Source organism: Molothrus aeneus, chromosome Z, assembly GCF_037042795.1.
Source record: "Molothrus aeneus isolate 106 chromosome Z, BPBGC_Maene_1.0, whole genome shotgun sequence".
NCBI classification, from domain to species: Eukaryota; Metazoa; Chordata; class Aves; order Passeriformes; family Icteridae; genus Molothrus; species Molothrus aeneus.
The window spans coordinates 71,479,141-71,494,533 of NC_089680.1; the positions used below are offsets into that span (position 1 = coordinate 71,479,141).

A 15,393-nucleotide genomic window follows, 5' to 3' on the forward strand; every position below is an offset into this window, starting at 1 on the left:
TTGTCCTTAAATACTGTGTTTATTTTGGTAAATTATTGCTCTCTGCACTTAAAGATTTACTGACCTGTCCACTGGCAAAACTCCACCAGTTTTGCTGGGGAAAACCTGGTCTATAGCTGCAGTACAGTTTTCATATCAAACATTCCTTCCTGATGATGCAAAGGAAGCACAAAGTAAAGAAAGTGTCTCCTTTCATCTGCTTGAATAAAGGAACTTTACATCTAGCTACTTCCTAAAGCCCTAAATATTACCTTCTGGCAGGAAAAGCACTGCTGCAGAAAAGTTATTGGTGTTTTTCTTTTTAAAATGCTTCATGTATTCATTCTCCAAGTGGATTTTATTGGAAGGGGTTTTATTTAGCTAATTACTCTTGGGATTGGGTAAGTGCTAGTATAATCTATGTATTTACTTAATTAAAGATAAAGCTGACTGAATTTGAGGATGTGTTTATTCCTGGATAGAATTTTTCCATAAAAGAATTTAAGTGTGAACACTCAGATAAAAGGTTGAAAGATTATAATTAATGGCACAGTTTATGAGATGCCAGAAAATAGAAATGGTCATCAGTCAGAATGCAGACAGAATTTTTGTGAGGTCTGAGTGGGTTTAAAGCATAAACTGCATTATTCAGTATTTTACAGAGCTTATCCCAACAGATTACAGTCCAAATCTGAAGTTATTCTGTGAGATTCTAATGAAATAATGCATTCATCACACTGCATAGCTGGGGCCAAAGGATTTTATGACAACAGGCTCAGAATTGCTCTTGAAAATGTCAGTTTGCAAATTTATCCTCCTTTCCTTGGTTGAAATCAGATGAAGTTAGATTAGGGACAGGTTAGGAAAGAAGAGCTTTTTTAAAATTTATGGCTGCCAGACATAAATCTTGGATTCATCATTTGGGGAAATTTAGGCTTTGTTGTCTGAATCCTACAGGAATAAGCACAGCTTGGAAAATCTGAAGAAGTTGGGGTAACCAAAATTCACCAGATTGTAGTTATATTGCATTCTCACTTTTCTTCTATATTTTTAAACTTAAAAACTCTCTAAAAATCTGTTTAAGATTTCAGTTGCAATATTAGGTTTGGGAAATCAAGCAGTCAATAAAGAGGAGACAACCTGAAGCAGGATGAAATGTCATGTTTATCCTGGCTTATCTTATCAGTATTCTTTTATACACATTGGTTATTTTAACATGTGGTGAGCATTAAAGGAAAGGGCTTAAAATTATAATTTTCATCTTTCATAGAATAAATAGTAGGGCAATGAGGAAGACACATTATTTTTAATTAGAATTACTTTCACTTAGTTTAAAGGGAGTTCAAGGAATTCTGTTACTGTACCTAGTCAGTGTGCTTGATATCCTGGTCTTAATCATTTTTTTTTTAAATTCAGTGCTCCTCTGGAAGGGAGGTGTATGTGTACTCTTGAGATGGCTGCCATGCATCAACCGTACAGGATAGATTTTAATCCACTTCATGGATAACAAAAACAATTTTAGCCCATAAAAGAGAGAACAGTAATTAACACACTGCTGTGCCTGTGTTTAAATAAAAGAAGTAATTAAAATACTGTTTTCAGAGCAAATAGACCTCCATTAGTTTATATGGTGTAGTCATAGAAACGACAAAGATCATTGTCATTTGGCCAAGGTCAGGGTCATTGTAGGAAAACATAATTATTCTTTTGAGACTAACCATGATCTAATTTTTGTGTTTGCTAGTGAAAAAAACAAAAAAACCAAAACTTTAAAGGCAGAACAGAAATCTTTGCAGTAAAAACCTGGAAGTGAGCCAGAGCTTTACAAGCCAGAGCTGTCATTTTTGGTCATGGTCTGTCTCCTGTCCCTGCAGACATTGACGAGTGCTCTGTGAACGGGCTGCTGTGTGACAACGGGCTCTGCCGCAACACCCCGGGCAGCTACAGCTGCTCCTGCCCCCGGGGTTACCTGTTCAGCTCGGAGACAGACACCTGTGAAGGTGAGGAACCTGCACGTCCTGTCAGACCTGTTGCTTGTTCTGCCACGTCAAAGCGAAACCGTCGCGGGAGCGATGGCAGACACCAGAGGAAAAGGGAGAGCTGTGATGTTGAATAAATCTCCGCATTTCTCTTTTTATTTCCCTGCTTTTTACTGTGTTGGGTGTTGCTGTTGAATTTCTTTCAAAGTAATAATTTAATTTGATGTGATAATGTTTTCCTTTGCTTAGCTACAACATTTTTAGCCTACAATACGTGGTTGCCTTTGATCACATAGTAGGAACACCACATCTGCCATTTAGGGAAATGCATCTGTCTTGATCACAGAGTCTCCTTTTTCTTTTCTCCCTTCTTCTCTCCCTTCACTCTGGGGTGATAGTTAATTCTAGATCAAATCCTATTATCTGTGATGCATTCCAGACCCTGTGTGTTACTGCCCAGTAATACTAAAATTGTCCTTCATTTTTTCAGTACAATCCAAATTGCTTTCTTCATAAATAGTAATATTTATAAATAGTAATATTTATAAATAGTAATATTTATAAATAATCTTTCTAAATAGTAATATTACTATTTATGTTAGTTAGTACTTCAGTGTTAGTTAATACATTACTACAGATGTTAAAGCAGCAAAAATGTCGTATAGCAGAAACTAATGAGCAATTTTAGTTATTAAAAAAAAAAAACACGGAAAAATGTACCAAAAAAAGTTAAATTAGAAGCATTAGCTTATGTGCCAGCTCTTAATTAATATTAGGAGATGTACAGTTTTACTGGTCTTCTCCTTTTTTTTTTTTTATTAGTTCCACAGTAAATCTCAGTATTTGTAATCATTAGGAAGTTTTTATAGTAAATGGTTTTGCATTTCTTTGAGTGATGGGGAAGCTGTAGTTCTTCGTTGCAAAACACTTGTTATGTGAACCAGTGTAATCATCCAGATTTTTCTGAAGTGGTGGAAGATATTACTGTCCTCAGCTCCTTATTATTATTGATCATGTAGAAGTTACTGCCATACAGCTAAGCAAACACATAGAAAGGAAAGTAGAAATTTTTTAAATTCTGGCAGTATAAAATCATTCACATGTTTCACACAAAACGTCTTCACTCCTTCTATGCAAAAGAAATTACATTCCTTTATATTTTAATACATGTGGGTTTCAGAGGACCCCTTTGGAGGTCAGTTCTTGCTCTTTTTGAATGTTACAAATTGGTACCACTTGTTCAGAGTGGGGCTTTTCTTGTGTCAACCCTCATGGATTTACAGAGCTTTCTGTGCCAAGCTGTCTCAGTGCCTACCTGTGCTCAGGAATTTATCCTCCAGGGTCTGTGTCTGTGCACTGCAAGATTTCTGTCTGTGAAAACAGTTTACTGTGTGCCCTTAATGCACATGTTTCTTGAGGCATCTTCCAGACAGAGAAACTGATGCAGTGTGGTCAGGGGAGGTGCTCACTACCAAGAACATCTGAGCATAAAACACTGACCTAAAGCTGGATGGGTGAGAAGCCAGAATGCAGACAACCCAGCCAGTCCTGTTGAAATAAAATGTATCTGCATTTTCAAACAGTAAACTTGGATTTATTTCTTAATGGTAATAACACTATTATTATTAATAATCTTGAGTCTTTGTCCTTAAATTGACATCTAAATTTAGCCATTGCGGTAAAAAAAGCTGGTCAGGAGGGGTTTTGTGTAAAAGTGCCTGTAAAACTATTAAATGTTGTGGTTTTACTCACATTGGCTAGGCAGTAGCAATGCTGGGTTGGCAGCAGAGAAAGAAATTACTCTCTTTCTGCACAAATCCTGTTTCTCATAATTCGTTTTGGAGTTGTAAGTTCACTGGTTGTAAAAACCTGCTGTAGTCAGGAGCTCTGTGTTGAGCACTGAAAATGCTCTGATGCTTCTTAGTCACCAAGAAATTTTTAATATGACTCTCATCAGCAAGACTCTCTTCTTCTCTGAAGAAACAACAAAATTCTTGTTTTGTTTGTAGTTCAGTTGAAATTTTTTATCAGTTTGTTGCGAGGAGTAGGAGACTTGTTTGAGGCACCAGAGTCTATGAAAGTTGAGATTTTTATGACAAGCTCCATGGTTTAGTTTGTGTTTCCAGTGACATAACTAGTTAAATGTAAACCAGATGTGCTTTGAAGTTCATTTCCAGGAATGTACAGTGGACTGTTTCAATTTTTCTTTCTCTGACGTTTACAATGTACACTCACTTCACTTAAGAGAAAAAAAAAATTAAAACACACCTAAATAAATATCTTCATACATAGCAGGTTTTATTTTACTATACAGAATAGTGTTAAAATCTATTTGGTTTGTGGCTTACTCTTTTAAAAATTACCATTTAGTATTATTATGAGAAGCTGTAGGGAAGCAATTTCAGGAGCTTGTTTACATTGTGCATGTGATACTTTTTCATTTGATTCAGCAGTGCACTAATGCTGATATGCACTTAATATCATTTAATTTTTTTTTTTTTTTCCTGGATGGCAATTTTGGGATGTAGTCAATGCACTATTATCAGATAGCACTATATTGCTATCCAAATTTATTTGGCTTGGGGTTTTGTTTCTTTTTTTCCTTCTTACTTAGCATAGTGCTAAAGTATATGAAATGCAGAAAGGCCTGGAGCATGGCCCATGAAGCCAAGAGAGCTGACTCTACTTTTCAAAAGGTGTTGAAAGGTTTTGCCCCTCTATCTCCACTTACTCCCTTCTTTGGTTGTAGTTTCCGGGACATTGGCTTCCAGGTGTGGCCCTCAATTATTTTTGTCAGATTTTCATTTAAACTCTGAAAATTTGAAACAAAAAGATGTCTTTTCTTAGAAGGAAACTGATTGTAATCCTGCCTTGCTAAATGCCAAAGGGAAAATCAAAGATAGGCATGACAACCTCATGTTACTCCCATAAATGTGCAGCAGTTTAACTTTCATGTATCTTCTTGAAGTGATGATTTGGACAGTGACACCTGTCTGCTTTTCACTTTGTCTTGCACATTGGTTGTGCCTGTGCAAACCTCTGTGTGAGGTCAGCTGACAGTGTGACACTTCACATGAAAATCACCCATTTTCAGCTTTAAGTACCTTCACAGATGATACCTGGTCCCTCATGGAAATTTCTCTCACGTTGCAACTTATTTAAAGAAGGGAGGAACACTTGTGATTGTTTGGACGGGGAATACATCACTTCAGTTTTGTTAGTTTGTCCTGTCTTTTCAATTTTTTCTCACTTTTTTTTTTAAGCTAGACAAACTTCTGAAAGCAAGATGGCAGATGGAGAGGAAGCAAAAGTGTGTCTTTGTCTCAGAGCATTTCCATTCAGAGGATTATTTGACATAAAGTAGATACTTAAGATTGCTTTTTTTTGTGTGTCAGAGTGATTTATGATTTTAGGGACCACTTTGGTTTCTCTGCAAAAGCAGCAGAGAGCCCTCCCCACCACCAGGTATTGCTGGCTGGGGAAACCAGAGAGTGGGAAGCAACAGAGTCAGGGAGCATTCCCTGGGTGATAAAAACTGAGTTAATAGAGTATAAAATATATCCACAGGGAGGAGAATTGCTGGTGAGCACTCCAGGATGCCAGCTTGGATGCAGAGGGACTTGGAGCTTTTTCTGTCAGAATTAACAATGAGACACATTGTCCTGACCTGATAAAGCCTCTTAGATCTTACATCCCTGTGTCTGTGTATGATTAATCTGTAAAATGGGCAATCCATAGCTTAAAATCAGGCTTCAGAAACATAAAGCTCTGTCATTGCTCAGAAAGTTGTTGACAGTCAGAGCCAAGTCCTATTTGCTCTTTGTAGATAAGTCCATTAAGTAAAGGATCTGTAGAAGCTGGCTTTTAAATTAAGTGCTTGCTTTTGGCATGAAGAGAGATACCACAGTTTCTAAAGTTTACTGATTTTGGGCATTTTTATCCTCTCTCTCTCTCTCTCTCTTGCTTTCTTTTTTTTATCTTTTAATTAATACATTCCTATTATTATATGTGTTTAAATACCTGTTGCTTCCTGTGATGCACATCTCTGCTGAAAGGAAGGCTTGATGCATCATAAAAAAATAGCAAATTGTATCTCTTAGAAAACTTAAAAAACATACAGAGGGCATTTCAATTTGTCTTGAAAATGATCTCTTGATGCTATTAATATCTCTAGTGCTTAGCTAGATACTACATTAGGTTATAATTAATTTAAATTAAGATGGTTTAATTTATAGATATTACAAGATATTCCTGAAGCACTGCCAGCAAATATAAACAAGCACTAAACATTTTTTACTTCAAGCCTGCCAAAGGGAACTGGTTGGATTAGAATGTATAGCTTGATTCAGGATGCATATAAAAAAATTAGATTAGTTGAGTTCAGAAGAAAATGGTGGATATGCATCAACAGTTCTTCTTGGAGTGAATGTGTGTTTGCATTGTTTCAATCTTAAAACTGATTCCACTTAAAAGAAAAAAATCAGCAAATAATGCTGTCTGCAGGGGTCCTCTTCTTGCATGTGAACAAGCTTAAAAATCTCACAGGGATAATAAACAGGATTTTGGGGTTAAAGAGAAGTACCCTTTACAGTATTCCAATTACAACTGCTATTTCTTCGGTGTTTCCATAACTAGAGAATTGCACCCAGCATTGTGATATTTTGCTTCTGACAGGGTTTTCTTAATTCTTCTTATGGGGCCATAAATGGCAGAAACAATGAGGGCTTTGTTTGTTCTCTGCATGGTGTGGCTGGGAATGCATTTGCATTCTGTGAGCAAAGAGTTTTGTTTTCTCACGGGACAGTTGTAATTGATGCTGGAGAACTTCATGGCCAATGCTGTTGGAAATTAATTGTCCTTGTAGAACGGGGCCATTTAATTAGCACCTCCAAAATATGTGTACTTCAAAATACAGCCTACCTGTCTGTCCCTGTACCTTTTGATACAAAACTTGCTGGGAGGAGAGGAGGGGCAAATATTTCAGGCGGTCCTGGTCCCTCACAGTCCCCCAACAGCACTTAGAGAGTATAAATTACCATGGAATACTTCCCAGAGGCACTCTTTAGTCCTAATAATGCCTTTTGTTTCTGGATTACAGATATAAATGAATGTGAAAGCAGCCCATGTGTCAATGGTGCCTGCAGGAACAACCTTGGGTCCTTCCACTGTGAGTGTTCATCTGGCAGCAAGTTGGACCCTACAGGACTGATTTGTATTGGTGGGTGTTTCCTCCTTTCATTTTCCCTTTTTATTAAAAAAATATATAAATTTATATACATATATATTTATTTATTTATATTTATATATATAGATACATATTCTACATGTATCTAAAAATGTTAGCATCCTTTGAGGATTCTTTTGGGAAAAAAAGCAGAATGCTGCAGAGGTTTTATTGGAGTAAGCAGCAACAGCTGTCTGCAGGATGTCATTGCCATTATTTTTGAAAACCATTCATTAATGTGGGTTTTTTTTCCCTTGGCTTTCTAAGAAAATTCAAAAGGGTTGTATTCTGCTGTACTTTGCAGGTGTTTATAAGCTGCCATTGTTTCATATTATTTGTATAGCATAATTGAAATTATTGCAGGATATGTGTGGTGCTCCAACTGATAAGTGGTCATGAATAAGTGGGTGTCATTATTAAGTGGGTGATGCTAATCTTAAATGTTACTTTTGTTTTCATATGGATTTGTTTGGCATTTTTCATTCAAATTTTCTTGTCAGGATTTTCGTAAGGAGGAAAAACGAATGCAAAGACTCAAGCTCCCATTTAATTATGGTATTCTTCCATACCTTAATGTGTTTTTTAAGTGAATGTTACTTTTGTGCCTAAGCTTTCTCTTACATTTCCTTGTAGCATTACTGGCTGGTGAAGTTTATTATTGTTTTTGTAATTTTCATGTTATGCTGATTTCTTGATATAACCATGCTAAACATATGCTTTTTGTAACTCTTATTTTCAATCTTGTGTTCTTACATCCAAAGGGGCCACAAGTTCACAAAGAGCTCAATTATAACAATGTTCTGGATTTACTTTGCAAATGGTTTTTGTTGGATTGTTTACAGTATGAGGTCCCATTTGGCCTGAAAAGCAGTGACAAATAACATAAAATATAAACAAAAAAATTAGCTGAGTAGTCAGATAAAAACTGAAGAACAGGATCCAGCAACACACTGTGAGCCTAATCATTCGTTTTTCATGTTGACAAAAACTGTCTCAGGAACCATGTTTTCCCACCAAAAGTGCGAATATGTTAAGACAGAAGGGTCAGAAGTAGAGCTGGTGCAAGACATACAGATTTTTACTGCTAGAGCCCAGTTTTTCCACCTTGGCCAAAATTTCGTTGGCATTGGAAGCAATGAGAGGAGGGCAGGCTGGGTTATTGAAAACTGAGTGAGGGGCTGGAGATTACAGGTGACTTACTGTGTGGAAAAACTTAGAAGTGTTCTTATCAAATGTATGCCATTTTAAATCTCAAGCTTATTTTCCTGCAATACCCCTATAGAGAAAAACTTGAATATATTTGCCCTATTTTTTTTTGCAGATTGCTTCTGTAAAGCACTGCTGTAGCAACAGATACCTTATTCCTAAATATAAATAGTAAAAGTATAAATATAAAATAGTATTGAGGTTTAGGATTTTTTGTGTTCTGCATAGGAATGATCAAAATAAGGTAATGTCCAATTCTGACAAGTTTATTTTTACTTTCAAATTTGCTCTCATGTCAGAACCCAGAATCAGAACCACATTATTCAGCAAAGAAGTGAGCCATTTGTCTCTTTCTGTGGGCTTTCCTGAGCAGATAGAGAAAAATCCATTGCTCAAATTACAGTAATTTGCACTCAGATTTAAGCTCAAACCTTCAGCAAATGAGGGTTGTAGGTTCAGCAGTTACTAGATAAAAACTTTCAGCAATGATAGTGACATACTTTGCTTGCCCATGGGCAGCTTTTGCAATATTAAGACCATGCTCATGGAGGGAAAAAAAGAGGAGTTGTTTTTGAAGGATGTTTGAAATATTCAAGTGTTTCATTGCTATTTTGGGAATTGCCCATACCTCAGGGACACTGCCATTTGTGCTTTTTGAAATACACACTTTTACGTGCTTTTTACACATATTTTAGTTAAGATTTTTGGAGTTCATACAGTGCACAATAAGTAGGATGCCATCTGCCTGTATTATGCCTATATTCTTCTTCAAGTGTGAGTCAAAGAGATAAGAGCAGCAGAAAGAATGCTTTGATGTTGGATAATAACTCTTCCACCAAAGATTTTTGTCTGGACAAAAGAGATGATGCAAAATAAAGGAATATCCTGGAAAGGATAAGACAAGCAGACTTTGGCAGGATAGTGTGGATGCAGCTGGTGTGAGCAGAAGCACCTGCTAATTTGTAGAATTTAAATAATTTTTGAGATATTGGTTTTGATTTTTCACTCCTATAAAGTTGGCAAGTAAAAGGAAATAATATTGAGCTCTGTATTTATGCACCTTTCCAAGCATGCTCTGTCCCACATGTTTGAGGCCAATGCTAGCCTAAATAATAGAACTGTTTTACACTTAGCTGTTAACGAAATACCCTGCCCAATTTCTGGGGCTGATTTCACTCGCATTGTTGGGTGAGGTTTTTTCCCTGTTGCTTTAACCTAAGAAAGTTTGTGCTCCCTGGGGTCCACATAATTTTTTAAGATGACAACTTGGTAAGAAAGTTGACGCTGTTTGGAAGAAAATAAGTTGGAATGATTCTATTTTGAGCAAGTTGTTCCTGAGGATGAGGTACTGGTAAAATGTCTGGCTTTTTGCACATACAATGCATGTAAATCTTAAAGCCAAATCCTATTTTCCTTTCATTATTGATCAAACTAAATTTGTCTGGGTCACTTTGAACTCTTGAGTATGCACCTACTTTTAAACCCTGGCCAGGCTGAGCTCCCATTTCAGGTCTGACCTTACAGGCTGCTTTTGCTGTCTGATCACCAATCCTTGAGACAGGATTGCCTGTCTCAATAAATGTTGTACCATTTAGGAGTAACCTTGGTAAGGTAGGGAAGTGTAAAGGTGTTGAAGGTAAAACTTACAAAGTATGTACCTGATTTGAGATCTGACTGACTTTTCAAAGTGTAGCTAATGCAGCAGCAGAACCAGACCCCTAAAATAATACAGAACACTCCTACCCACCATGTTTTTGTTTTTGTTTTTTTTTTTTAAACTTTCTTACAACCTTGAAGGCTTCCCTTTGAAAGAGACAAGAACCACCTGCATTTCAGAAAGGGTTCAGGCAGACACCCAGGAAAGGGAGTTCTATGCTGGGATCTCTGCTTTTGTATATTTTAGATGGATCAGTCACTAGCTGAAAGAAATAAATATATCCACTGCAGTGTCTGGAAGAACCTCTGCCAGCTGTGGGACCTGGATTGTAAAATGCCTCAGGCAGTGTGGTTTGTTGGTCACTTTCAGTGGTAGTGCTAGCCCTTTACACTAAAATAAAATATTTAGTTTAGATAAATAGCACTATCTATCTAAACTAAAGTGTATACAAAATTACTCTAATGGAAGATTTTTCTTTTTAAAGAGAGCCTGTGCTCCCTTGGTACTCTGCCTGCTGGTGTCATGGATGTGGCATGCCAGCTCTTCTGGCTGTGACAATTCTGTGTTGTTTTTGCCTTCTGTTCTGCTGCAGACAGCCTGAAGGGGACTTGTTGGCTTAATATCCGAGACAGCCACTGTGAAGTCAACATCAACGGTGCCACGCTGAAATCTGAGTGCTGTGCTACTTTAGGAGCAGCTTGGGGCAGCCCATGTGAACGGTGTGAACTGGGTATGCTCCACCATCCTGCATCTTTTGGGAGAAGGGAATAAGTATCACTAATAGATTGTTATCATCTCTCTATATAAAAAAAAAAAACCCAAACAGAAAAACACCCCCAAAGAACAAAACAAAAAAAAACAAAACAACTAAAGTAAACAAAAAACCACCAAAACTAGCTCCCCTCCCAAAAACCTATGAAAAGAAGTTGTCTTCTTCAGAAGTTATCTATTTTAGAATTGTAATCTGCACCACCGGAGATCATTCTAATAACTTTGAAGCATACCAGGAAATAACATGTGAATAAACCTCTTAATGGCTACAATATGTTTCATCTCCACAAGGACTATGTATTGACTGGGATGGGGAGGTAAAGGACTAAAACAGTAAAGTGAAATATCTGGCAAAATTCATTTTTATGGTGTGGGCTGTTAACACTTTTTTTCCCAGCTCTTTTCGAACATGTAGCTCATGTACCATTATTGACTGCAGAAATAGTGCTGCTATTATATTTCAGGGCTAGTTATGGAAGCTGGAAGCAGCAATGCTAACTGTACTCTAGTTTATGGCAAAAATACTGATCCCCTTAAGGCTGGAAAAGTGCCACTGGCAGCTGAACTGGTGTCAAGATGTTTTAGCATCTCATTTTAATTGGAACAGTAACTGTGGGCACATGTATCCCCCCTGAACAAGCAGAGTGCAAGCAGCATCCGGCAGAGCTCTTAACTGTGCAGTGCAGCAAAGGTATTCCTTTGGACTTCAGGAAGCAGATGGTCAGGTTAGACTGGTAAAACCGATCAAAATCTAATCAATCTAGATAGATAATCAGCTCAGATTGGGTGAGTTTGGGCTCTGAATTTCCTATTCTGCAAGTAGTTAAATTACAGCAAGCTCTGAAATCATTATATGATGCTACATTTTCCATGCATCTGCTCCAGTAAGCTCATTGCTCAGATCCATTATTAAGCTTTGGTGGGGAAAAAAAGATAATTGACGTGACTACAGTTTTAAATCTTCAGGCCTCTTGAAGGAATTTTACCTTTTAGCTACATGTGAGTGCAGGAACTGATCTGATTAGATGCTGATCATTTTACTAAGGAAAGCACATGAGAAAGTAACAGTCTAAGATTAATTTCCTCAACTATTCACTTGGTTTAAACATGAGTCAATAGTTTAAATATGAGTCAATACTTTTCTTGATTGAGGCTAGAGCACTCCCTAACTTGCAAAGTGAAATTATTAGCGAATTCTGAAGATACATGTGTTTTTAAATTTTCTGCTCCTGCCTTCCTGTCCCTCTAAAGCAGTAACAATACCTTTCTGTCTTGATTCCAGACACAGCTTGCTCAAGAGGATTTGCCAGAGTCAAGGGTGTTACCTGTGAAGGTGAAGTTTTTGCTCCTTACTCAATGTTACATGTAATAAATGAAAAAGCTGAATTAATAATAATAACAAAAGGTTTTATTTTCATGAAAATGCAGTCCTCAATAGCCACAGTCAGAGACAGTGGTGCTGGGTGAACCCTGATCCGACCTCTATCACGCCAGATATTCCTCTGTTCACAAATGCTGTTTTATACAGTTTTTTCTGCCTGAGGCAGAGGTGCCCTGATTTCTTTTGTCACCCCGCATACGCATGAAGTCTCTTTTCTCTGTGCAGGGCTGGTCAATGCTGTTTCTGGGAGGTGGCTGGTGTTTGATCGAGTTATGGGAACTCGATATTCAGATGCGTCTTCCTGAGACTCTGGTTATCTTGATTGAAGATGCTTATCAAGTGTTCATCACTCTTGCAGTGTTCCCCGGATAGTCCCGGGAAAGGCTCATCACTGCACCAGGCCACGTCCTTTTGCTTGTTAATTAGGCTTCCTTTCCTTGCTGCCATCTGGAGTTTCACAATTTCGCTGTGGCAGTCTGTCTCCTGAGTGTCAGTGGTCTTAAGCTTTTTTGATTTTTGTTACATACACAATTTTGTTCACAACTTTATTTTATACATATTTCATGTAAGCATGAATTACTTCACATCACATATTACATTCAATATGTCATTTCCCCCCCCCCCCCCCATTTGAAAATGTGATGAAAGGGGATTCACTGTGTTATTTCTTTCCTGTCACTTAAAATTCTCCACGAAGCTGTAGCTCTCCCCTTGGAGCCTGCAGGTAACTGAACCCTTTGTGTCCCCGACAGACGTCAACGAGTGCGAGGTTTTCCCGGGGGTTTGTCCCAATGGGCGGTGCATCAACAGCAGAGGCTCCTTCCACTGCGAGTGCCCCGAGGGGCTGACCCTGGACGGCACAGGGCGAGTGTGTTTAGGTAAGCGCACACCCCACTCTCACAGCTGTGTCCCACAGCTGTCCAAAATCGTTCTCCAAGGGGCTGGAAAGAAAGCCTGGTTTATTTCTGAATTATCCCAGATAACGTGCCTACTTAGGTGTCAAATATCTGTGCCAGTTCAGAGAAGAACTGTTGATTCCTTCGAGGAATGAGTTTGTTTTGAGGCTTGTTTTGCCCTCAGTGCAGTCAGTAGGCTGTGCTAAAGTGCTGTCCCTGCTCTGACTCCTGTTCAGGAGCAGCAGTGTCCTGGGTGATGGATGGTGAGCACAAATATGCTGGTGCAAATTAGTCTTGTTTTTTTCAGTGCACAGGCCAGTGTGTGGTTCTTTTCCTGACGTTTGTGTACACAAGTACAAGATTTTGCCTGCATACTTGGTTGATTTGTCTTCTGGTTAACCTGCTTTGCTGCTAATGGAATGGACGCTTGAGTATTATAAGCATAATTAACTTTTCTGGAAACCTTATTGTATTTTCCTGGTGTTACAGTAAGCCTAACAACAGTCAGCTTTTTTGGTTTTAATCTGTATTCACTGCACTATTCAATTAATTCAGTAACATAAATATAGGGAGGATTTTTTAAAAATTTTTTTTACCTTTTCTTTTTTAACCACAAGAGCCACAAAAGGGTCATTTCATAAGTCAGAATGGTACAATAAAGAAACAGATGTGTCTGTCCCATCAAATAAAATAATCATTTTATAAGTGAGAATACTTGGTACAGTAAAGAAATACATGTGTCTGTCCTGTCAAATACACACAGAATCCTAAAAAGCATAATCATGTGAGGGTAAGGGTTTATCTTGATATGGGAGACAACAAAATAAATTCTTGTGCTTTTATGTGGCACAAGAAAGATCCAGAAATTTAACTATAGTGCAAATCAGCAACTTCAAATGGCTGAACATTGTGCAAAAATGCAGAATCTTGAGCAGGAGCTGAGCGTTTATGTGTGCTTGTGTTCTGCCAATTGGCGGGGGTGATTTAAAAAACACAGACACCGATGGAAAGAATGGTGTCATCTTACTGAGAGTACAAAGGCAACACAAAGGTAAAATAATGCATTCAATAAAACTACACGCTTGGCTTTAGCAACAAGCAAAAGTAAGCAAGGCAGTGCACCTAATAATTACTATATGAGAGAAAAGGCTAGTGATGAGAAAGATTCATCCCCAGTTGCCTAAATACTTCACCATCATCCAGATCCTCATTCACAGCAAGGACCTGGAGAACCCTTCCCAGCAATTGGGAAAATCCTACACGCTGTGTCCACCTGTAACTGGGATCTGCAAATTCACCCCAAAAGTGAGTCCAGCTTTTATAGGCCCAAATCACCAAGTCGAAGCAACTTGATTATATTTTTAGCAGAGAAACTCCTGGATCTGGTGGCACACGTCCCATCCAGCAAGGGCTGAGGCTTGGCCCAGGGCCCAGGCCTCAGCTTGGAGGGTTTCCCCTCAAATACCCCACAAACAGGCCTCCATTCATGGAGAATCTGATGCCTTTTCCAGGGCTACCTAAAAGCAGAGGCCAGACAAAATTAAGGGAATAAAAAGTGGTTATATTTATTGAAGGGCCTTCAGGTATACTTCCTGAAGACATACGAAACCCCAGCAGGGGCTGCGCCCAAAATGGATGACAGGTTTTTATACTTTTATAAGTTTGGTCCAGTTGCATATTGGGGGTTAATCTTCCAATTACATTTACAAGTCCATAACAGCTTCAGGTAATGAAGTAATTTACCCTAAGTTTGCTTCCCCCAACTCACTTTTGTTTACATTTCTGAGTCCTGAGGCAGTGAGGTGTCCTTGATTCCCAGGCCTAGAGAGGAATTGTTTTGTCTGACCAAAATCTGAAGACAGTAGCTAGCACTGTATATAGAGTTTGGAGTTATACACTAAAGAACTGCAGGATGATATAAAAATACATAAATACATGAAAAATATACAAGGTAAAATCCTAAGGCGCTTAGGAAAGTTTCTTAAATTGATACATTATTTATAGGTAACTACGCAAGTTTATACAGAGCTAGCATAAGCACCTTTGTAATCTGTTTTTAGCTAAATAATACTGGTGGTGTTAATCACAGTACCCAGGATTCATCTTGTAAGTCAAGCCTGGCTGAGGCCTGCTGCTCAGGCCTCAGCACGTATGTGAAAAATGTGAATCAATTGTTTTTAAATTTTTAAAAGTTTAATAGTAATAAAATGGTTAGAAAAATAGCAATATAATTAGAGTAATAAGTTTTTTTGACAATTTGGATTAGGACAATATGAGACAATAATGACAATATGAGACAA

The 15,393-nt window shown here is 38.0% G+C and overlaps 1 protein-coding gene across 2 annotated transcripts in view; it reads left to right on the top strand.

Annotated features, from left to right (window-relative positions):
• The window catches only part of FBN2 (fibrillin 2), a 123,011-nt gene that overhangs the window by 56,666 nt on the left and 50,952 nt on the right, over positions 1–15,393 (top strand). For both annotated transcript variants that reach the window (XM_066568754.1, XM_066568753.1), the window contains exons 19-23: positions 1,854–1,979; positions 7,057–7,176; positions 10,638–10,775; positions 12,099–12,149; positions 12,950–13,075. In XM_066568754.1, the coding sequence (XP_066424851.1) occupies positions 1,854–1,979; positions 7,057–7,176; positions 10,638–10,775; positions 12,099–12,149; positions 12,950–13,075 (561 nt within the window). The remainder of the gene's footprint in view (positions 1–1,853; positions 1,980–7,056; positions 7,177–10,637; positions 10,776–12,098; positions 12,150–12,949; positions 13,076–15,393) is intronic.